At 41.3% G+C, this 25,808-nt stretch overlaps 1 protein-coding gene across 2 annotated transcripts; it reads left to right on the top strand.

Annotated features, from left to right (window-relative positions):
- Positions 1-1,389: 1,389 nt before the first annotated feature.
- clip3 (CAP-GLY domain containing linker protein 3) lies at positions 1,390-25,722 on the top strand. 2 transcript variants are annotated; one of them, XM_061217166.1, is made up of 15 exons: positions 1,390-1,512; positions 4,792-4,927; positions 6,451-6,590; positions 11,702-11,795; positions 12,363-12,524; positions 13,192-13,310; positions 13,843-14,079; positions 15,107-15,160; positions 15,803-15,938; positions 17,225-17,377; positions 18,201-18,335; positions 20,032-20,155; positions 20,929-20,993; positions 21,829-21,901; positions 22,296-25,722. In XM_061217166.1, exons 2-15 carry the CDS (start codon positions 4,801-4,803, stop codon positions 22,348-22,350), a joined length of 1,674 nt encoding a protein of 557 aa, XP_061073150.1. In that variant the 5' UTR covers positions 1,390-1,512; positions 4,792-4,800; the 3' UTR covers positions 22,351-25,722. The 2 variants fall into 2 exon arrangements, with proteins under 2 accessions (XP_061073150.1, XP_061073151.1); XM_061217167.1 differs by lacking the exon at positions 15,107-15,160.
- Positions 25,723-25,808: the final 86 nt, after the last annotated feature.

Here is a 25,808-nt window from a genome sequence, read left to right as displayed (position 1 = left end):
GAGGGAGAGAATTGTAGGTCGAAATGAAGTAGTAATACCTGTTTTTACTGACTTTTTTAAAATTTTGTCAGGGAGAGAGAGAAAGGTAATTCAATGAACACAATCGCTTTTGTGCTTTCTCTCTCTCTCTCTCTCTCTCTCTCTCTCTCTAATTCTCTCTGTAGCAACTACTACAGACATGAGACAGGAAGATAACCATCAATAGTGCTATTGAACATGGTTTGAACATGGTTAAATTAGCCTTAACTTCATGAATTGAAGAAAAAAAAATCTCAAAGCCTGTGGTGTAATTGCTTTCTACTAGCATTCAGGTATTTAGGTGACTGATGCTTGTTTATATACACACATATACATATATTGCCTCAGTGGTTTTTTCTATGTCTGTCAGAATTCAGGACAGAGAAACCAAGCGCAACCCAGAGGCAGACGAAACAGGAGTTTCAATACGTGGTCCGGACAAGCAGAATTCCATCACCAGCAGACAGTTACAGCAGAGAATGGGATGGTTGTGGTCGCAAGCAAAGTTCATACACCAGTAGTAATCCAGAGAGGCAAAAGTACAGAATCAGAGTTTGATAATCAAAAGTCAAAATAAACGGAAACGGGTCGGAATACGGAGCAGACAGAACAACACTTGCAAGTAAATCAAATAAACATTACAATCAAGTAAAGTGGACATACGGGTATGTAAACACAAGTGAATGGGAATGAAATACAGGGGAAATAAATTAATGAGGTGAGGGAGCTACGGAATGGGAGTGTAGCCAAAACATTGACGTGACCTGAAAATAGAAAACGGCATGTGACAATGTCCCTGACAAATAAATAAAATACATAATAAGGTGGCTCTGTAGATTTGAAATATAAATGCATCTGTATGTAGCCAATCCTTAAGACAATACATTTCATTTTTTTGCATGACAAATTGATTTGCTGAGGGTAGGAGTGAGAGCAGGCAACAATTGAGTTGGTACACGTGGCCTCTTTCTGGGTGAAAATACTGTCCTGTTTGTGAATATTTTCTGGGACATTCACATTTTATAATTTTCCTACAATATTTATGTGTTTGTGTGGAGTTATGGTTTGCACTGGCACAAAGTCACCCACTGCATGGGGTTTCCTTTAAATAGGCCTACAAAAAACCGGACACGAACCTAACCTAAAATAAAATTTTAAATGGCCATATGAACATAGGTACCTATTCATTTACTGAAGACGACGTTTTTGGCCAACCATTTAAATAACACGGAACAGTCGCATTCAGTTCGGTGACAAAACAGCGCTATTTACGGCTCGATAGTTTCTGCATTCTTGAATGTGCATCACCGTTCAGTTGCAACAGCAGCTAATGGGCTTGAAACGGTCCACGGTTGAGTCAGTGTGACGCAAGCAGGGGAGGAGGAGGCAGCAACAGCATCTTCCAGCCTGCCATCGTCGTGTATACAGGACAGCACAAACATCCAGATACCGTTGTTAAGGAGGAAAGAAAGCAAATAAAGACGTTATTTCGAGGTAAGTCGACGGTAGTCTTTAAAATACATATTAACATAGGCGTACATCAAATTGGATTCGTAACGGGAATTGGCTTTGTATTTTGGACAGAAAAAGCGAGAATCGCTTCTTGCGTTTTTCTAGTGATGCTCCATCTTAGTCCTAGTAGATTGTTGATGCGGAGTGAGAAAGATGGAGATTGCTGTGCATTGCGTGGTATGTACCACCAGGCGACTAGCGGTAGTTTATTTGCTTTTGTGAGAATATTCATGACAAAGACGGTGCAAATATTCAGTATTAAACCATATTTTAAAAATATACCGCATATAATGAGTGGATAGGGCGTGTTTCTACCCTACGCTATTTGCTGCTGCATTTATTCTCCAACGTATGCGTGATATTCGGCTACAACTAGCTCAGCCGTACTATATAGGCTATATACAGTATATGACACAGAAGAAATCGGCCAACATTGCTAGACATTTGTGTTTGGCTGGTGTTGCCACACAAAAATGAGCTGCCATTTGGGGTGGTTTTAAAAATCTCATCCAGTCACAGTTTATTTATGACGTAGAAGGAAAATTACCTCGTGAATAGTGCGTAAGCAGCCCACGTATCTGAATTGCTACATGTACATCGCCTGGATAATGGAATGTAGCCTACTGCATGCATTTCCTTTGCGTGGACAAAGCACATTTGTTGTAATTTCAGCTGGACTGTCATTTCAGCTGGAATTTTGACAGTGATTTCAATGTTATGTATCTAATAAATCATTACACATAGGTACAGAGGGAGGGAACGTACTGTTATATTTGACTGACAGCAGTGTTTATTGTTTATTTGGGGTGGCTTGCATGTTGACCGAAGGATGACTTGAGTTTCGGTTGGTTATGTGTGGGCCGCGTTTTGCCACAATTGCCACAGGGACAGTTCTTTATAACAGCTCGGCCTTGTTTTTGAACATTTTATAATCCGCCAGTTAACAGGATAATGGTGGAACAGTGCAAGGTTGGATAACCTGCCAATTGTTTCTAGCTGTCTGGGCCCCTTCACAGCCTATCATTGAAGATGCTAGGTTGGATAGCAGAGCACAGATTTAAAAGATAGCAATGTCAGTTGTTTTTGGAATACAGACATCATTTGCCGCCCAGGTAATGCTAGACAGGCTTTTTTTTTGTCAATGTTTTTACCAGACCAATTAATGTATAGATATTGATTGTGTCTTTTACACAAACAAATAAATAAAGCTCCATGAGATATTAATTGCATGGTTTCCAAAAGATAATACATACAGGGAAATTACATGGTCTGCTCACTGCTAACTGGACTGCAAAATATCTTTTTAAAATAAATGAGGGAATATTAATTAGGGAATCAGATCATTTTGATTTCATGACTGAAGACTGTGTTATGAATTCAGTCAATATAATCATATAGTTTAATAATTGAACTGTTTTTCTAATTTAAACCCCTTGAGGGCAATTTACGCTATTTTGTACTAGTCCTATAAAAGTGACAATATCTCAAAAACAATGTATTGCACACACATGATTGAAAGTTGAAATTAAAGAAGAGACTTGTACTATTCAGAGAGACAGAACAAATTTATGGCAGAGCAGGTACATACAGCGTACACAAAAATTACACAAAACTACAAACAAATTACAAAAGGCTTAGCAATGTAGTTTAGCAATGACTATCTCAATTTCTTAGTCAAGGACCAACCCAGAGCTATGTTAAATTTGTGCACAAATATGGTAAATATATCGACAGGCATTCAAGTTTTCCCAAAACTGTACCCACATGTCCTCAAACCTTGTCCAGACACATGAATGATCAGAAAAGCTTAATACGTTTTTTGAAGAAAATACAATGTTCAAAATGTAACCTTCATGTGTTTTATTCACATATATGAGAGTATATTTTCATAAGTGTTCAAAAGGCTCTTTGAAAAGGATTACTCAACCTACTCAACTCAAATTTCTCAAATCTGCATCACATTTAAAATTGAACTTTATTTCAAAATTAGGTTAACCAGAGCCCTGTTAGTCCCATTAGGCAGTGCAATTACAGGTTTATAGCGAGTTCAAATCCTTTAATTGCCCACATCTTTATATTCATTCTGCTATGCCATGCCATGCCATGTTTGCATGCCATGTATTACATTAGTTCAGTATTGAAATGAACTATGAATGTATGAAAAAATAATAAGTAGGTCAAGAAGGAATTTGCTTCGGTTTAGTCCCAGCAAAACATAGTTTTCTTGAAAATGGCTGAATGGATTACGAAATAAACTTCAACGTTAGTCGGAAAACAGTCGTAGTTTCATAACCAATATTTGGTTCCAAACCTGTTCCTTGGAGATCTACTGTCCTGTTGGTTTTAATTTCAACCCTAATTTGGCACACCTGATTCTACTAAGCAGCACAATAAGATCTCTCGCTGTTGAATGAGGTGTGCTTTGTTAGGTTTGGAGTGAGATCCTACAAGTTGGGAAATGTTGGGCTACAGTGAGAGTATTAGTATGAAAGTACCCCAATGTGTATCCTGGTTTTTACAACCAATAATTAAAGTTGTTGAAGACAAGTGCTTTCATAATTTGTTCCTTAAACTTAACATTGTGTTCCTTTTTTTTTATCCATAAATATGAAAAATGTGTGTGAAACATCTCATTCTAGAGCCTGAGGCACAGGGAAGTTTGGCACCTGTATGGAAAGTGCCAGCAGAATCCTCCACAAAGAAATCTGAGATGAACAGTTACAAAGGGTCAAAATAAGCCCATACAACACATGCAAAGTTGGTACAGGACTTCTGAAAACAAAGCATTGTGTTTATTGCATGTTTGTTATTTAATCCCACCAAAATAGATAATTGAACAAATTATACAGTATCAAGATTAAAAAAAGGTTAACTGGTTTTTAAGGGATCCCAAACACTGAATTGACCCCAAACATAATAGGAGGGTTAAACTCATTATCAAGTCTTTGCCTTTGTCTACCAAATGGTTCATTTTAGTGGCCAGATGTCCACACTTAATAATACAATAAGCACAATATAAATATGGCATTTTTATTAATCTTGACAAGCATAGCTATTTCTGACTTAATGTGGTTTAATAGTCTAAGTAATACCTCAAAACCATAAAATCTGTTTCACAATTGAAGAAAAATGAATATCTTGTTAAAGATTGCAATTGTGGTTTGGAATGAAGACTACCATACACAAGGGTTCCCCCAGAACTGAGTTTGCGAATAACAGAGGTGGATGACAGTTCTCACATCTATGCTGCTTGCATTCCAGACTCACAGGATGACCAAAGAGGACACAGAGGTGGAGGAGGCCCAGCCAGCCTCAGAGTATCATAGCCCGGTTCTGGAGACCCGGAAGCGGCCCATGGTCCACCCGTCTGCCCCAGCTCCACTCCCAAAGGACTATGGTGAGTGACTTCCATGGGCTACAGGGAGATCAGATCGTCCCTCACCACTGAAACCCAAGCCTCCTGTAACCATCAGTGGCTGTTAGCCTGCTCACTCTGACTCTTCTCCATTCTCCAGAACAGAGGTGGCCATTTTGGAAACTCACAGTGATAGCATTATAAAATGATTTTTCCTCATGAAATTAGCTAAGGAATAGAATATATTGACCACTGGGTCAGACTTCAAATAATGCAAGCCCCTCTTTGCCAAAGTAGGTGACCAGTAAAGAAAAATCAGTAGGGGTGGGATGTAGAGCAGCAAATTCAGTGCAGTAGTGGATTTTGGGTAACCTTATGGTTGATAAAAATCCTTATTAGTAAAAAATAAGGATGCTGAATGAGTTCTGAGTTTTCTACATCCCTGTTTGTTTTCATGTATTTTGTTACTGAGTCTGAGAATTATTAGCATTCCCAAGACAAATAATGGGAGAAACATATATCTTCAGTTTAAAATCTGGTAATGAAATCAGTTTGCACCTCATTCCATGGCCATGGAACATAATAAAATTTTTCCCAGCCCAGTTGGAAGACCTAAAGATGCAGTGATTATCTCATCTTAGAGCAATGCATGCTTAATCAGGCATTGATTTCATCCCTGCTAGTAATTTCTGGAACAAATTACATTAGTTACATGAATGGCATTTGGCAGACGCTCTTATCCAGAGCGACGTACAGTTGATTAGACTAAGCAGGAGACAATCCCTCCTGGAGCAATGCAGGGTTAAGGGCCTTGCTCAAGGGCCCAACGGCTGTGTGGATCTAATTGTGGCTACTCCAGGGATCGAACTGCCGACCATGCGGGGCCCAGTCATGTACCTTAACCACTACGCTACAGGCCGCCCCAATTACCAAGGTCATGGTAGAATATCTTCATACATTTAAGGCTCCGTAAGCTGGAAATGTGTCCTCTGAGGCAGGCCAGTGTTAGCACGCTTGCTGGGGACATGGATGTGTGTATTTTGTTTCCTTCCGGCACGCTGCCAAGAAAAACATTGTACTGAAACAAAGAGAGCCTTGAGAAAGGCAGCCATCTTGAAAGGAAGGAGGAGCAGCAAGTGATTCATATGCAAAGCTTACACAAAAAACCTTGCATTTAATTTCGCCCAGGAGATGTTAAAAAGACATTCACTAAAATAAGTGCAAAAGCACAGTACTAGAAGTTCAGATGATAAATAAAGAATATGAGTGTGAAATAATGTTCCATTTTAAACCAGAGTGTGAGAAAATGGGACATCCATCTAGAACAGGGAGGGTGTGCTGGTTTGTTTTCACCTTATAATCAGCAAATGATTCAGACCCCAGAAACAAGGAGAGATGAGTTAACTGTGTAATTTCATTGATCAATTAAGTATTGAGTCACAACGAAGCCAGCACGTCCTCTGGCTCTCCAGGACCGGGGTGCCTGATGTAGAATATAAAAGAACCCAGTTATATCCATCATAACCAGAGCCTTCCTGACTGAACCCCCTGTTTTTCCATTTCAGCTTTCACATTCTTTGATCCAAATGACCCAGCCTGCCAGGATATCCTTTGTGACCCCCGTACCACCATCCCAGAGCTCTTTGCCATTATCAGACAGTGGGTGCCACAGGTGCAGCACAAAATCGACGTCATTGGCAACGAGGTGAGCTGCACTACTCTGTTCACTTCCACAGGCCTGCGATTGTGTTACGGTGCGGAGAACAGAGGGGTAACTACACTTAAATGGGAGGCTGTAATCTGCAATAAAAACATCTAAAAAGTAATGCAAGGTAATGACAGTTGAAGGCAAAAGAGGAGAAGGATTATTGGTCGTTTACAACCGCATTCAGCACTTCAAATAGACTGTTTTAATTATCTTTATAATTGTTTATGAATTGTATTCCTTACATTTAAGGTTTCTATTCCATATGGTTGATGAAGGTCATTGTTGATCCTATTGTTACTTCATGTGTTGTTTTGCCATTACAAAAAAAAAGGTAACTGTACCAGCAGGACTCTTGGTGTACTTTGTACTAATAAACGGTAAAATGCACAATTCTAGGATTCTTTTGAAAAAAACAGGGATCCCAAAAGTGGCCATGATATGTAGAGAGGGGTCAACATAATACATTAAGGCTATACATATTATTTGTTCTAGTACTGTGAGAGCCATGAGTATCATGTTAGTGATACATTTTTGCCATTCAGCAAAGCACTGTACAAGCCTCCTGACAATGACTAGCTCAAAGTGTCATAAACAAGAGCCTTGCACTGCATGTCAGCACAGCTCGCCTGGCACACAGAACTCTGATCAAACTTTCAATCCGCATTGCTGATCAAATATGAATCAAGATTCAGCAACTGCATTGCTTATTTATCGCTTCAAATGTTTTCAGAAATATATTTTAGTGGACTGTTCATTAACGGAGAAAGTTTATAAACGGTCCGCCATATTATTACAGTATTGTTTTGCCAAAACTGCAGTCTACCCAATCAGGTGTCAGCCATCCCTTGTTCTTGTTAATCCCATTGGCCTTTTGAAGTTGGGTTAATTTCTTGAATCCGATGTGCCATACTTGTACATGGAAAGGCTGTTATCTACATTTTCTATAGGCTCTCTGAAACACGATCAGCCCACCTATGAGGTTATCTGACCCGTACTGGAGTCGCTCAGTATAGGCAATGCCCCCCTCTCTGAGCAAGCAACTACAGTATAATTTCTGCTCTGGATACAGCCGGCTAGGGATATGATACTAAAGTGATGACTGAGGAGCATTTTAGGAAATTAAATTATGTTTCCAACGGTGCATAGTTTTTAGGATTGCATAAAACAACCCACTTTTTTTTGCCTGCATAAACAAACTGCTGCCTTTACAGTACACATGCTGAGACTGTTACACACTGGCAAAAGCAGTTCTTGAGACTTGTTTGCCCAAATATGTTTGACAAAATAATTTTTGAATTGAATTATTATAGTAATTATTGTATTATTATTATTTTCATTTTTTTTTACAATATTCTGGATCTGCTACTGCCAGAGGGGAGAGCAGGGGGAGGAAGGTTGACAGGGGGATGTAGGGGAGAAATGAGAGAACGTTTGTCAGGAGCATTTCAGTACACTCCAGGATAGTTTAGTATACAACACAGTATTTTACACCTCATGTGACCCATAATATCATTTAGTTGCCGTGTGTCCTCTTGGAGTCTCCAAATTGTTTTTTTCTAAACCTGCCCAGACATAACTAAGAAAAAAGCAGTACAGAATGCTCTTTTTTGGTGATACTGTATTGTCATCAAATTTGGTTGTGACTTTATTGTGTTTATAGGCCCCCCAAGCACAGCCACAACATCTCAAAAACTACTAAGTTCTTCCACTGTGAGCTTCTATATTATTGTTTTCGAATAGGGAGAGTATTCTGACTCTCGGTCCAAGGATTATGCCTGTAGTCAAAAGGGTTCAAGAATAGTAACCATTTTATTTCAAGCTTGTGCTAAGAAAAATAGGCAATATTTAAAGAGTTAAACTATGGTAGATATAATCGGTCAGCTATATTTGCAATGAACACAAGTGGAGGTGACATTGCCCCTGTGATGTTTCATGTAAACAAATGAAGCAAGCACTCAACTGAATTTGGCATGTTAAACATTGACAACCCGGGTGTCTCGGTGGCGCAGCCTGTCATGCTCATTGCGAGCCGCGACGTCGGCGGTTCGAATTTGACCGTACGACATTTGTCGCATGTCTTCCCCTCTCTCTCGCTCCCGTTCTTCCTGTCTCTCTATACTATATACTGTCCAATAAAGCTGAAAAAGGCCTAAAAAAAAAAAACATTGACAACCCAAGTGACTGGTTTACGAATGGAATGCCAGTTATCGTGTATGCCGACAAACCAGGAGAAATCTGTGGTGTAGATCATTCAATAGATGTATCACATGCTACAATATTCAGGATAAAGTCAGACTTTATGAGCTATATAGGCAGGGCTACAACGTAAATACATTTTGTATTCAATGAACCCTACTCCTTAACTTTGGCAGCAAAACAGTAGTGAAGCTGTTAAAACAACAGCAAAAAATATTTGTTTTCTTCACAAAACCAGTGTGGGGTGCGATAGAATCACAAAGATTAACTTGCCTAGTTAACAAGACTAACTTGTTTTTGAAGTCCAATGATTACAAGAGACAGCAGCTGAAGCCAAAGTTTGCCTGCTGTGATTATGTCCTGGGCCTGTATTTTGATGAGACCTGTAATGTTTGTGTATGTAGAAAAATAAATGATGCAAATCTGCAATTTAATTTACTTCATTTAGTACCCACAGAGTGTAAATTAAAAAAAAAAAATTCCATTATGCTCTTTATTGATTTGTTGATTTCATTGATTACCTTCTATTCTCTGAATTTTGGAATTAATTGACACAAGCATAGCATCCTTTTCTACCACCTTATTTTTATCAGAAACCCCCCCCCCATCAAGGGCAGCATGTGACTCCTCATCCCTAACAGTTGCATTGTATTGATGGAGAGATAATAATGAGTCTATTTAGCCAGTCTTGTATAGCTTGCACTCACTCCTGTGTTCTGTCTGCGGATCAATACTGCACTTGAGTGACCATCTTGTGGAGATCCAGGGTGTCGGTGACTGGGAGCAGTCAGATCTCCCATGTTCATTATATAGCCCAAGGGGGTCTGGCATTGATTGCACTACATAATTTATGTCCTTTGCAAATGGATCTGTCCAGGTGTGTAGATCCAGAGGTTGTGTGTCATCTCCTAAGAAGGATGAAAACATTTGCTTTGGATTATTTTTATCTCCTTCTGGTATAGCAAAGTTAGAGGTGTGAACTTTACACTTACTGATTATGAATGGACCTCTATGACATTATGCTCCATTTTTGTCACAGAGGGTAGGACGGGGCTTCCTTCATCCTGACACCATTAATATTGCGTTGGCGGCTTTCGGGTGGTGTCTTGATTGGTTATGATATCAGCTGCTGTCCCAGGTGCACAGTCCACCCAGGATTGATATAGTTGATAATAGGCCTTTTCCATTAGCCAGATTTGCTCTGCATGAATACAGGCAGTAAATCAAAGTGTCATGTCACATTTGAGTGGCTTGAGGCTACACGCCACACTGTTGTAAATGCTTTTGCTGTAGCCAAATACCAGCAAAGTCTGAGAACCACTTACCAGCATTACCCCCTGGGTAGGCCCTGGGTAGGAGACTGGGGCCTCCAAACAACAAAGAAATTCATTTCAGTTCAATTTTATGTGTATAGCAGTTTTTACAGAAGGCATTGTAAGTCACAAAGTTGCTTTATAGAGATCTGGGCAAGCCCTCTGGCTGGTACTTGGCAAATCCTTGAGCAGAACCTGGCTCATTGGGTGGAACCCATCAGCCGTTGGCTGGCACCAGTTATTTGAGAAGGGCAGATTACGGAATAAATACAATATGTCATTAACGCCAGGCAAGGATGCAAGATGGTCTGGACGGTGAATGGGAGGCAGAGGACAGGTGTGGAGCAGGAGCAGTGCCAACTGTGTGTGGCAGAGGGCGCTCAGTTGGTCTTATGGCTACCACTCTGGGCAGGAGAGATAGGAAGAAAACCCTGGCAGAATAAGTCTATGGCAACATAACAAGAAAAAAGTGACAGCACTGATCGCTCAGTCTACCAGAGACTCTGTGGCTTACATTGGCTGCCCTAACCTGTTCCTGTTGTTATCAGCCTATAAAATGTACAGTGTATCTACTTCAAGATTTAAATGGACGATTGTCTGTACATTGAACATGAGCAGACATGTTGTTCCATTGGAAAGGAGCAGGACAGGAACAGGCCCAACCACCCATGGTACTTTGTGTACTTTGTGTACTCTGTGATGTGTATACTTTTAGCTACTCTTATACTTTTAACCCACTTACACTGGAACAGTTCAGGTAAGGTAACTCGCTCAAGGGTGCAACTGGGCATGCCCCAGCTGCCAATCAAATGCACAGTTCCTTTACTATTACCCCAGATACAGATATAGGGCTGGTCATGCTGGTCATCTTACAAGAGTGAGAATCAGTAACTAAAATTTGGCAGCTGTACCACCCTGCAGCTGAATTTAAGCACAGCTTAGCCTGGCTGGTCCTAAGATGGTGGACATCCAAGGACAACAGATTTCTGCTGGTAATGTTGTAGGGTGACCAGTAGGAGGAACTCATTACAATGCCAAAGTATAATGAAACCACTTGTTTTTGATTGAGGCCTTGAGGTAAAAAAATAAAATAAAATAAAAAGCCCAGCTCAAGCAAGGTTTGAAGCAGCTGGTAGCTGGTTGACCAGTTCACCCCAGCTCCCAGCTTGACATGGCTTGGCCAGCTCAAGCTATGTTTTGAAATGTGTGATAATCATTCTCACACAAAATGGCCGCCGCATATAATCTATCACTAACAGAAGTGTAGCCCTGCCCCCCCAAACAATCAATGTACTTCTTCACATTACATATATTATGAAGAATGTATTCTAGAAATGGCAGCGCAAGAGCTCACAGGAATGTGGCCAGATTAGTGGCTTGAGCACTTAATGGGATTTTGGCTGGCATGTTTGCTTTTGAGCCAGGTGGGAGCAGAGCACTCTGCTCTCTCTCTCTCTCTCTCTCTCTCTCTCCCTCTCTCTCTCTCACTCTCTCGCTCTCATTTTCTTTCTCTCTCGCTCTCATTTTCTTTCTCTCTCTCTCACTCATCTTTTCCTCCATACTCCAAGAGAGCTAACTGACCTGTGCTTCTGCTCACAGATCTTGAAGAGAGGTTGCCATGTCAATGACCGAGACGGACTGACAGACATGACCTTGCTGCACTACAGCTGCAAGGCTGGCGCCCATGGAGTTGGTGAGCGATCATCAGTAGAGGCACATATAGTTCTCTAGAAAATGCACAGAAAGGAAAGAACATGTCATCAACCCATGCAAATGTCCAGCTGATAGAACATGGATAAATACAAATAACATGCATACACAGTGAACTTTATTATGATTACTTTAACCAGTAGAAACATCAGTAGAGGCACATATAGTTCTGTAGTATATGCACAGAAAGGAAACAACAGGTGGTAAACTATGCAAATGCCAAGCTGATACAATACAGATAAATACAAATAACATGCATACTCCACCAACACTGAACATGCTAACATACTGATAAATATAATATTTACAAGTTGGTGTACAGGTCTACCTAATAAAGTGATCACCCGCATACCTTGTTCTCACGGCCTTAAGTGGCAGCTGATTGAAAGGAATCCCCAAAAACCTGAAGAGACTGCCTTAATGCAAAGAGCTCAATCAATAATCCTCTTTAAGCACAGGACCGCTTTGGTGTCATCAAAACATTGTTGAAGTGTAGTGTGCCTCAGGATGTATAACCCCTGCGGCCTTCTGCTCTTGTCACTGCTCCCAGGTGACCCCGCTGCAGCCCTGCGGCTGTCCAATCAGCTGATTGCCCTGGGTGCTGACGTGGGCCTACGCAGCCGCTGGACCAATATGAATGCCCTGCACTACGCAGCCTACTTTGACGTGCCGGAGCTCATCCGCGTCCTGCTCAAGGCCTCTAAGCCAAGGGGTACAGTACCTCAGGATGTCTCCCTGTGTAGTACAAAACTCTTTGTGGCCCAGAACCATCTCATCAACCTTTAACCAAGTTTAATGTCTGTCACAATCCTTTTTGTGCACCTTGAAACTATTTCAACACTTCATCTTTGAACCTGTCCCTCAGTCAGAAAAACAAACATGTTTTATGAAACATAAACCCAGGATTAATTAATGACTGGCCATCTTATTCATATTCAGTATTCAGTAAACACAGCCCCCCCCTTCCCGAAAACATTGGTATGATTTTCTGTATTATATCCATTATTACAGTACGTAAGTATGCACTATATTTATGGATAATAGGATACTTGCTATAATAGTGCATGTAACTTGTGTTGTATATGTTGACATAATAATGAACATTAATATAATGCTGACAGATAGCTTGACAAATGTATATGGGGTGTGTGAGGGTGGGAGGGGTAATGAGGTCTCTACTCATGGGGATGTGTCGCCCTTATCCCCACCTCAGTCTACGCCTGTGACTACACGAAAACAAAATCCAATAAATGCACATACATGGTTGCTGTCCTATTTTTCCTGAGGGTGAGTTCAATGCATCCAACTAGAAGAGGTGGAGCAGCACCTCGGTGGGCAGCCCCATATCTGCTCCTCTCATGGTCTGCTTCTTTCTTCAGTGCTCAACTCCACCTGCAGTGACTTCCACCACGGCACCGCCCTCCACATCGCCGCCTCCAACCTGTGCCTGGGAGCAGTCAAGTGTCTACTGGAACATGGGGCCAACCCCACTGTCAGGGTAGCTTTCCCCTCTGTTTCTCAAGCACCGTTCTACATTTCTGCCTGTCCGTAGGAGTAGAATTTACTCGATCAGACACAGGGTCCACCTCCTCAATCCTTATGAAATATGGTGTCTTCAATGGTTTAACATGTGGACCACCTGCGGTCCTAGAACTTCGTGTAAAACCATTTTAAAGATTATTAAAGATAGATATATTTTAAAGAATAAGATGGTGGTCCAGTTGACATAAGTCAACTCCACTCCATGTGTCATTCTGCAGGTGTGTAACTTCAGCAATATGCCTTAACCTGTATTTTCAGTCTATAGCGGTCACTTTAGTGATGCAGTTATTGGGACTCAAAACACCACTCAATTACTTCAATTCAACAAGTGTCTATTTGTTTCATATTTTGTTTGTTTTTTATTCATTCTTATTCTTTCCCAAGTGATGGAATATTTGTACAGTCAGGCTGACTGACGGTGTGAATGAGGATTATTAGGATGCAAAATCTTCAATTGTTACCCCCATTTCCCGTTCTCCACGCCCCAGAATGACAAAAGCCAGGGCCCAGCGGAGGTGGTGCCAGATCCCATGGACATGAGCCTGGACAAGGCAGAGGCGGCCATGGTGGCCAAGGAGCTGAAGCAGCTCCTGCTGGACGCCGTGCCGCTAAGCTGCAACCTGCCACGCGCCACCCTGCCCAACTACGACAACATCCCCGGCAACCTCATGCTCACGGCGCTGGGGCTCAAACTGGGGGACCGGGTCCTCCTGGATGACCTGAAGGTGTGTTGCAGAGCCTCCAGGGGGTGGGCGAGAGGGAGGGCTCTAGGAAGGTGGGGCGTGACACTAAACACCCAATGGGAATTTATGGACAATACTCCAGATTGTGTGTGTGTGTGTGTGTGTGTGGTGGGAGGGTATTACAGTAGTTCCCTTCACTGAGGGTTGGTTCTAGGTTAATAGCTTTGAATAAACTGCTGAGCCATAACATACAGTAGCCTACAGTGGACTGCTCACCAACCATAATGATGTCCAATTGAGTAGTTCAGTCTCTGGTGAAAGGACAAACTTAGCCAGACAGCTGGTTCCAGCCCCTCTTAGAGGTCTCTAGATGGTAAATGGTTGGCATTTATATAGCGCCTTCATCCAAAGCGCTGTACAATTGATGCTTCTCATTCATACACACACTCACACACCAACAGTGATTGGCTGCCATGCAAGGTACCAACCAGTTCGTCAGGAGCATTTGGGGGTTAGGTGTCTTGCTCAAGAACACTTCAACACACCCAGGGTGGGATTCGAACCAGCAACCCTCCAACTGCCAGACGACTGCTCTTACCACCTGAGCCATTGTCACCCCTGTACTGTGCTTCTACACTGGTTGTTTTGCCCTTCCCTGTTCGGCTCCTCCAACTGTTACAGATGGGTTACAGTCTGAATCTCGTGTCTTACATGCTGTGTGTGAAATTTGAATGGCAAGTTACCTTTCATACAGACCTCTGCATACAGATCATTAGAATGAATGAGTGGCTACTGCAAAACAAACGGGATTTGTTCAGCAGATACTGCTTGAACTTACAAACAACTAACAAAACAACACAAGAAATTAAATAACAAATTATACATGCTCATCATATGTATGACTTAGTTTGCACACAATTACGCTGGGCTTCAGATCCCCAAGTGATGAATACTTGTACCCAGCTTCTGTTCTGTTGTGCTACAGGGCATGCCTAGCACTGCTCATGTTTGATTGTGTGAGTAATCTAAATACCCCCAAAACATGTGTCCCCACTTGTCAAAAATATAGCTTTCCAAAAAATCTTGCAGCGATGTCTCCACTTCTCTGCAACATGTGAAGCAGGTGGGTGGCCTGTGTGTCTGTATCTATTAACCACATTCATTCTCTCAGCATCTCACCAGTTCACTGCCAGGTCCGTTTCTCTGTGTTTACTGAAGGACCAGTTTGTTTCTGGGGTGCAGTGCTGAGTGGCACTATCTCTAACCAAATTAACACTCTAAAGCAAGCTTCTTTTTTTAAAGCAAGAGCATTATAAACGGATGCCATCACTCTTTCTGTTGCAGGATTATTTCTGACAAAGGATGTGCCTTTGATAATCTGAGAAAATAGAATAATTATGTCTTTAGGTGATCCTTTGTTTATGTGCCCCCCTCCATTTCCCTTTCCACTCCCTCACCCTTGAGGATAATACAAAATCTCCAAAGCCTATATAATGTGCAAACAGAAAGCAGCATGACACTGACCAAACCTTTAACATTTGCCACATGTAGTAACCTGCCCCTAGTAACCAACCAAAGGCAAAAAAATGAAATAAAAGAATGTCAAACACCATTTGAGATTCTGAGACTGTCGTAAGGTAATGATCTTTGGGCTCTGAAATGGACTCCGGGGCACATTTTTATTATAATTGAAGAGCAGCTGAGACCTTGCATTCTGAATCTTGGTTTACATGGCTTCTTCCTGAAATGGCTGTTGTCTTTGCAGACTGGCACCCTGCGCTTCTGCGGGACAACAGAGTTTGCCAGCGGGCAGTGGGTGGGTGTGGAGCTTGACGAACCCGAGGGTAAAAACGATGGGAGCGTGGGAGGGGTTCGCTACTTCATCTGCCCCCCCAAACTCGGTAAGTCCTTAAGTCGATATTCTTATTATTTTATACCAAGTTGCTTTGTTTGGTAGAGGCTCTACTACAGAACAGTACATTAGTCATTGCCAACTTGTCGACCAAAACAGAGATTTGAACGAGGACTGCTACACACGTAGGTGAAGCTGATTTTCATATGCCATTATCTGTTGTGGATTTATGCTCAATCAGATTTATATTTTGGTACATTATGTTATGTAACATTGCATTCAGAAGCTCTTATCCAGAACAGCTTACTGTACAAGATTCGATTAGTTTGCTTTGGCTCGCATCTTGTTTTTGTTTGTAATGGTTTCAGTCAGCACACTTTTGTACACCACCACTTGGTGTCTCCAGATATCACTGCTTCATCTGGTGCCAGAAAATAAAGAACAGAGTTTGTGGTGTAATATGTTGCTATGCTAAATTTGGTTTCAAAGTCTGTACAGCATTTGTGATCAGAAGTTACTATTTAACAGATGCAATGGCAACACTGTCAACTAGAAGGTTTAAAAAGCTGTTTAATTAATTTACCTGTGCAGGTATGACTAGGCCAGTGGCATTACCAGAATGTCATCCTGGGGTGGGCATTTGGTTATGAAGGGTGGGTAGACTGGTGCTCCTACTTACAGGTCTCTCCAGGTTCGGCAGACAACCATTTTGGGTGGCCATAGCCAGGCCCCGGACTAGGCATACAGTAAAATCAACATTACCTGGAAGTTTTACAGACCACAGTCTGAGGGAGCAGTTGCCGTAAATATTTATCTTAGCACTGACTTTCAGTTGCAGCCTGTCCACTCTCTATTTTTAGTAGGAGAGGGAGCAGGAGGGGGCAAGGTGGTGGTTTGAAACACAGCCAGAAACTTAAATGAGTTTGGCTGAGGTTAGCATTAGAGGGAGCATTTTCCAGTTAGGCCAGAATGTCAGGGTGTTAGTCAGTGGTTTTGGACCATGTCCCTGGCTGTCTGCTGGCAAACACTCCAAAATACAGTTTTAAACCGGTTGTTGGTGGGGCACACTGTGTCCAGTTTTTGATTGGCACACGCAAACATTGTGAATTCTGCACCCCCCAGTCCCCAAATTTTAATCCCCGCTGCTTCTAACCCATCTGCTAGTTCCTTGAATACATCCATGGTGGTGCTGCTACTGATTTGGTTCAAATAGTCAGGGTTATATTTCCCCTGGAACAACACAAGTGTGCACTGTAAAAGCTTGGAGTCTTTGGGCCTTTTTTAATTGTATTTTTATGTCCAGTTTCATTCATCCATTGTCCCATGTGCCCACAGGTATTTTTGCCCCAGTGTCTAAAATCACCAAAGCCACAGACCAGACCCCCTCCTCTGTCACCTCCACCCCAAAAACCCCACGCATGGACTTCTCTCGCGTCACCGGAAAAAACAAGAAGGAGAAGAAGGAGAAAGAGAAGGAGAAAGAAAAAGGTTAGAGGAGATCCGGCTGGGAAGTGTTATTTTTGCATGTGATGCTTTTCATCTGATAACGAATAACTTTGAAAGTCAGTTCAGCATGATCTCATATCACTGCCCTTTCTGGGTTACATTTTTGGATTTCAGGGAGAATGTGACAGTTCTGAGCTCCTATAATTTGTAATGTACTATTCATATTTTTTTTGGGTAGGGTTTCAGGGTTTCAGGGTAGTTTCACTTACTGCAAATATATCAGTTATAAAATGAATGGAGCACAACCTAACACAAACTATAGCTCTCACACCAAAGCATGTGATTCATTTGAATATAATGTAAGCCTTTGAAGGCTTATGCATGTAAAAGCAGAAAGATCATACCCAATTTAACTTCTATACCCAATTTCAATTTAACGAGCATATGATTGAAGCCCAGAATTGGCTGCGTAGGCCATCACTTAGGGAATCCAGGAAGTGATTGTGAAGCAGAGGTCACCAACCCTGGTCCTGGAGAGCTACTGGGTCTGCTGGTTTTTGTTCTCACCTTAAAATCAGCACCCTGTTGAGACCCAGGTAACCAGGTGAGGTGAGTTAGCTGTGTAATCATCTGCTCTAATTGATTAATTAAGCGCAGAGTAACAGCAAAAACCAGCAGACCCGGTAGCTCTCCAGGACCAGGGTTGGTGACCACTGTTGTGAAGACTGGTGTGTTTTGATGCAAATAACAGACTGTTACCACTCTGTGTTTTCATTGGCAATTTCAGCTCTGTGTCTTTATTGGCTGTTTCAGCTCTGTGTCTTTATTGGCTGTTTCAGCTCTGTGTCTTTATTGGCTGTTTCAGCTCAGCGGAAGAAGTCCCTGTCCACAGGGTGCCTGGACCCTGAAGGGGTTAAGATAGAGCTGGGGGACCAGGTGCTGGTGGCTGGACAGAAACAGGGAATCATACGCTTCTATGGCAAGACAGACTTCGCTCCAGGTAGATGTTTCCATGACGATCCAGCTGACAGCTGTGACTCACCCATTACAGCTGCCCTCTAAAACCAAAATTCACTTTTTCCTCTATTTAGTCAATTCTTCATAACCATAATTTCTTAAAGTATATATTCCAAAGAATTTCAAAAAATGTAATACTTGTTGTTATTTAATACTTAATTGTATTTTCACAAGTTTTTACCAGATATGATGTCATCGTGTACCAGCAGGCGTGTATTTAGATAAAATGTCTATACATTTTCTGTCCCCCCCTCCTCATTTAACATCAGTCAGATCCACTCCCTGCCCTCTAAAAATCTGCCCCGATTTTTGTTATTTCATGGAAGCTAATGCTGCTCCAACTTTGGTTTCAGCCTGTCTTTTCTACAATGTCATAACAACATTTGCTGTGATGACAATTCATCAGGAAAGCAAAGTCTCAATGCTTAATTGTCCAGACCAAGGTCATTTTGTGACAAATGAACTTCTCTGAACACCTTCCCCATCTGTTTGTCTGTGGGACTGAAACCTCTCAGAGAACTTGCTGGTATAGCTGCGTGTTTGAAGCCACATATGCCCATTGACAAAATGCTTCCATATTGGTAAATATTTACATGTTTAAATCACCTTCCTACATTTGATTAGTTTGTGTAAACCCCTGTCCCTTGGTACCAGCACATCATGAAAACCTCCTATATCTGCTGTGACACTTTCACCCTGGAGCTTGCTCTGTTCTGCCAGCTTATTATGAGTCATCGGAGAATGCCTTGGGTCAGCACTCAGACTTAATTAGGATTGTGTGTTTACTCATCTTCAGTTCTCTACCTCAGGGTTTTTTAAAAGGATCGTTTCACTGCAAGTCAGTTATGGTAAATGGACTGCATTTATACTGCACTTTTTCCAGTAACTAGGGCTACAAAAACCACTTTACAATGAATGCCTCTCATTCACCCAATTGCAGACACACTCACACTCACATACACTCACTCACTCACATACACTCACTCACTCATGCAAGGCACCAAAAACCAACTCCCCAACTCTCCAACTGCCAGACAACCACTCTTACTGCCTGAGCCAACGTTGTTATATGTTTGGTTTTGTGTTAATTGTCTTGAAAACTCAGACTGATGCTATTTGGCCTTGCATCTCTTGTGGAGGACTCTCTCTAAATCCAGCCAGTTACAGGCAGATCCATCCACACACCCATTCAGGGGAAATGTAAAAGCATTGAATTAGTGTCCTCTGACAATGAGCCACTGCTTTTGATGTATTCTTCCAGAGTTCCAATTGTATCTGTATGGTCACACTAGGACTCGGAACCGTACTGTCCTCTAGGGTCCTCTTCACACTTGTCCCTGTGTTTGATCTGCACTTTGTTGTACGTCGCTCCAGATAAGAGCATCTGCTAAATACCGTGTAATGTAATGTAATGCATATAAATTATATTTAGTTCTTCTTTTCATTTTGCACATATCCAGAAAGTCATATATTTCTTGGTGGAGGGCTCCTTTCAAATCAATTACGAAGAAAAAGAGCTCACTGCATTTCCTTGATGAATGCAAAATCTTGAGAAAAATATTTTTAATCGTTCACAGATTATCCCAGCATGAAACAGATTGTAGAATCGTGTAGTGTTGCCGTAGTTTAGTCTCACCATATCTCAACACCGTGTGTGTGTGTGTGTGTGTTGTCTCCAGGATACTGGTTCGGGGTAGAGCTGGAACAGCCGACCGGGAAGCATGATGGCTCAGTGTTTGGGGTCCGCTACTTCAGTTGCCTGCCCAAATATGGAGTCTTCGCCCCTCCATCCCGTGTGCAGAGGTGAATGACCCTACAATGGCCACTGCAGTCAGGAGATGGTTCTGTAGACATACTTACTGTGCAGAAGCTCCTGATGACATGAGGCATTGCAATCAAAGCTGCACCCAGTGAGCAAAGGCCAGGATCTAGATGTCCAAGATGTCTAGCTCAGGTTTTACCCACATATGTATTGGCTACATCCTAGTCAGCTGGCTAGAAAACTCTCACTTTTCAACCAAATGTAGCTGTGCTTTCACCTGAACATCTAGACATTTCATCAATGTTTCATAAACGTTTCTCTGCAAAAAAAAAAACAATTGGACCGGCATTGCTGCCCATTGTCAATCCACCAGCATTTTACAAATCAACACGATCCAGCAGGATAACTCACCAACTATTTTGTATTCTTTGAAGAGCTAATCCTCTTCTCAGCTACCTCGTCTCAACTCTCCACTAGCAGACCACTCTAGCATCTGTTCGCAAAAACTCATGGCCACTAGTGGGCAGCTGATGTTTGATAGCTGATAAATGGTGACAATTGATGCTTCTCATTCACCCATTCATACATACACTCACACACCAATTGCCATGCAAGGCACCAACAAGCTTGCCGGGAGCATTTGGGGGTTAGGTGAATTGCTCAGGGACACTTTGACACACCCAGGGTGGAATCGAACTGGCAACCCTCCGACTGCTGGACGACTGCTCTTACCGCCAGATCCAATGTCGCCCCCCATGGGTGCTGCGTGTGGAAAGAGATGTACTGACCATCAATCCTGCCTGTGCCCTCTTAGGATTGGTGGACCCAAAGACACTCAGAGCGATGGAACTCTGGTGAAGAAAGTTCACCAGGTCACTAGTAAGTATGATGAGAGGGAATGTGTAGGCTCCACTTTGTTTTGAAGGCAGGTACTTCTGCCTTCTTGCCCAGGAAGAGAGCTGTCTTTGTATGCATCAAGGTAATCTCCCGAAAATGGAGTAGCTTATTAAGGTAGCGTCTGGGTTATATTGCGCATTTGTCTGTTGTGCAAAAAGGCAATTTTGTTCTTAAAGGTCCAATAGGTGATTTTGGACTTCTAACTAAGAGATAAAAAGCAGCAACAAACACCATCAAACCACAACACTGTTTATCCCTCCCTCTTCCCTGTAAACACGCGGACATTGAAATGCCTTTGGCTGTGGCAGTTAGAACCAATTTTCAATCAATGAGCTTGAATTATTGTACAGTTATACAGTGTTTTGGTACAGAATGTCAGGCCTATATAAACACAGGCAGAGGGTGAGTCAACATATCAGTGGGCCTTTTTCAATGATAGGAAGGGATTTACAATGGTCTTGTAACAATGATTTAACACAAAAATCTTACCTATTGTACCTTTAAATCGTCATGGGGTGTGCTGGCCTTTGTTGTTCCTCAGCACTTAATTGATGAGTTAAAACAGTTAATTAGGCCTACACAGTTAACTCACCTGACCTGGTTTCTTGGGTCTGAATCGGTTGCTGATATTAAGATGAAAACAGAAACCACCCTGTGCAGCTCTCCAGGAGCAGAAGTGAGGACCACAGATGTATTTTCATATCACAGTGATGTCTTTATAAAGGTATAAGGACAGTATCCAGAAATTTGTGCTACATTCTCTCCGTCTCGCTGGTATTCTTTCCAAATGTTTTCCTCTCGTCTTTGTTTATTCCAGTGTCCCAGCCAAAACGTAACTTTGCTGCAATGAGAACGCCCAAGGACATCACGTCGGAGAGCTCCATATCCAGGTACTGAAGCAATAGGAGAAGTGTTGATGGACCTGCTCTTAGCCTAGTGAGATCTTGATAATCTGCCATGCAAAACAATGCAAAACATGATGGAACCTGATTTCGAAAAGCACAGCACAACTGAAATTGAACTTGAAATTACACATTTATACTCAAGAGGAGATACTCGTTCAGCTCCCAGCCAAATACTTCTTATTTGCTCCACATTTCCAAGTAAGAAAGCCTAACAGTGTTTATTTATTCGGAACATGTTAAGAATTGAAAACACTTGAATGCCTGGCATTAGTGTTGCCTTCTTAATGAATCACTTTCCTGGAAAGTGAAATCTGTCAAATTCATGTCAATGTAATATTATTGGTTCTTGACTCCTGTCTTGGTCTGTTCCTATCCTCAGGTTACTGTTCTGTTGTTGGTTCCCCTGGATGCTGCGTGCTGAGATGCAGTCTTAACCATACCCTTCCTCTTCCTCATCTTCCTCCTCTGCGTCCTGGACAGGCCAACTGCTCTCTTCCTCACAGCATCTGTCCATCATTTCTGCTTATTCTCTGAGAACCAACCAGACTGTTGCTGTCAATATTACCGTAGTGAACCACCACCCCCTCCGCCCCTTACCCCCCCCCTTACCCCTGCCCCCAGCCCCTGTTCGCAATCCTATAGCAAAATCTAGTGCCTTGTATCTTAACTAATGTCCTGCATTCCGTTTGTTACACTAACAGAAAATATAAAAAAAAAATTAAAAAAAATAGTTGGGGAACAGTACAAAGAGCAAATAATATATAGAGAACTCTTAGTTTTATAAGTTTCCCGTTCGTAAATTTTTCTTCTTTGGTGTTGATTCTTGATGTTAATTGTTGCCAAAATCATCTGAACAGTCAGACAAATTAGCAAACTGCTTTAATCTTAAAAAAACATATATAGAGAGCTTCCACTAATAACAGCTCAAATGAATTTTAATGTAACCAGGCCTTGTTTCTGAAGTTTTTGTGAGCATATGCTGCTACTTTTGTATTGCTGTTTCTTATTTTCCACGTATGTGCTTCAAGATACAAAAACCTGTTCATCCTAATTATACTAAACAGCTTGGCCACATTCATGTTAATTCCACTAAGCCTCTCATTCCTCTTAGCAGCAGAAGGAACCTGGCTTGTACTGTTCTGTACAGATAAGATCCGAGCAGGAACCAAGAAATGGTTCCCAAAACTCAAGACGCCCATTGCATTCATGGTGTAGAAAACAGCTTTTGTTACACAATTTATTTCTTCAGCTTAATTAAGTTGCTATACTAGTATAAATAAGCATTTTTATGCTGTTTATTATGGCAAGTTCTACCATTGCGATGTTTGGCACCTTTAACAAAATGATTATTCTTGCCTTTTTCAGTGACCAGAGCAAAAACAAAACTGTGCATTTCTTCAGGAACCCCTATAACACAGCTACCTAATAACACTGTATTTCAACTGAAATGTAAGTGCAATTTTTAATTTGTCTACGATTTCATTTTGAGCCTTAAAATGCAATCATTTGAGGGGGTCCATGGAGAATGGCTTCCGCCGCAGTAATTTAATTCTACATTAAATTCCACAATATGTGAACCGCCTACCACCAAATTATATGTGAGAAGTTTATTTTTTAAGTCACTCTACATGGAACAGGCCTGAAATACTTAGATCAGCATGTTAAGTAGCTTTTATCAGTACAATCAGTACCCTGAACACACACAGTACTTTGATATGGCAACAAACCAAGAAATGTTCACCCAGGAATTAATGCACATTGCCTCTTGCTCTACCAAAAAAAAAAAAAAGGAAAAAAAAGAAAAAGAAAATATAAAAATGTCTGAGTAGCTGTCTGTATCCTGTCACAGTACATTTGTGAGAGCACCTGGCTTCCCAGCAAACCCCTAATATTTCCACAATCTTGCTATCGCACAGACTTGTACAGGCTTACGGCTTACCCATCGCTACAATATGGCGAGACCGTTCGTTTCCCAGTCGAGCCCTTCTGTGACTCCAGAAACCGCACAATCAGTTGCTTCTTGCCCCATAAATGCCAACAACATTCTGGCAGTGCAAGGAGCACCTGCCAGTTAAGCAGCACTCCTGTGAGTTCCCCCATTGTGCACTCCCCATGTTAAGCTTTGGTAGGTCCAGTGAATGTGTGCTTAGAAATGAACTCTCCCATCTCCGTCAAACGTCTTTATCACTGTGCTTGTGGAGAAACTGAATTATGCCTCTGTGTTAACTGGTATTGTGAACATTGCTAGTGATCTACATACTCGCACCAGAGGAATGGGGGAATCTCATTCAGACACACACGTACATGTATTGATGCTGCACTGAACAGCAAAGGTGGGCCTGTCTGGATATCAGTTTGAATATCTGCATTAGTACAATATTTGTCCTGTGAAAAAATAAACTCACTCCAGCTAAGAAGTGCAGTTGTACTTTTTCAGTGCTGTTGTGACATTGCTAAAGCAGCACAGTACAGGTGTGAAAGCTTAATGCGCATCACTGGATGATACTTCTTAAGGTAGGTGTTTCCCCTGAAAGTAGTTCAGGTAGAAATATGACCAGCTCACCTCTGGATAGGGGGCTTAGCTGGGCCAAGGGTACCGTTCAGGGTTTTTATGATTCAAGAGACAGGCATCTGTATATTTAAAGATGAGTCACCTTCATATCTCAGAGAGGATATTTAAAATTGTGTACAATTTCATTTTTAATTTACCTTAATGTTAGCTCCTCTAGAGCTTTGTGATACACCATTATAATAAGGGATTGCTTTTGGCTCCTATTGCTGTTTGTGTTGCTGTATACTTGTTCTGTGAAACTGAGAGGTGTCAAAATGGAGGGCACCTAGGTGTCCTTGTGTGTTCAACTGTTATATTATTGAGCAAATGACAGGCATTACATACATAACATGACTAACTACCATAACATGGAGCAAGTGTTCCTTCCTGATTTTCTTTCATTTTAGTTGTATATATATTACTGGAAATTGTTGGTTGTCTGGAGCTTGTTAAGGTGCAAATTCTGTCCTGTACTTTATTGAGGTATTCAAGATTTTCAGATTTTCTATTCAAGTAAAGTTGTTTGTACATTTGAACAAGATATGAATATGATCCCTAATAACAGATATAGGGCCAACTCATAACATCTCTTACTTGGGTAGGTACGATACCAGAAATTCTGAATTTCCACAGATTTTCTCCCTGATAACAGATCTTAAAAATGTGATACATCACGTTCATCACTTGAAATGATCCTTCTGAACTTCTGAATATGATATAATTCAGGACAGTCCGGGAATCTTTCAGTAGTCTTTTCTCTTTTAACTGTGTATATGTCAAAGTTTGATTGTGCTGGTCTCTACTCAGATCTTTGCTGAAATAACTGAACAATATCTGCAAAGTCATGGATTTTAAAATGTCCTGATCATGGTTATCTGTGAAATTATGATTATTGTTTGTGGTTTTAGGTAAATGCATTTTTGTTTTCTGTCAGCAAATATAGATATATATTAATAATTTCACTAAGTGTACTTTCAATTTATTTACCTTTACGTGTCTATTCGATTGCCAGTGTAAATTGGCAAGATTACTTCCACATGTTATTTATTTAAATTTTAACTATCCTCTGTTCAATAGAAAGATAGTATGTGGGGATTGTACTGTTGAAGTTAGTACTGGTGTCTCTGAAATGAATATTTACTTGTCAAATACTGCATGCTCTCAGCATCTTCTGTCTTTTTTCAAAGGTGTATTTCAGCATGAAAATGCTTACAGTTATTAATACTGACTGAATAATAAAAGTAACTTTGATGTGTGTTTTGTAAACTTTTTTTCCTTTGATTTATTTTAAAGTTTTTGTTGGAAATCTTTTTGAATACAATAGTGAAAAAATAGGTTTAT

The sequence above is a fragment of the Conger conger genome, chromosome 13, assembly GCF_963514075.1.
Source record: "Conger conger chromosome 13, fConCon1.1, whole genome shotgun sequence".
Lineage (NCBI taxonomy): Eukaryota > Metazoa > Chordata > Actinopteri > Anguilliformes > Congridae > Conger > Conger conger.
This window is presented reverse-complemented; position numbering and strand designations above follow the sequence as displayed.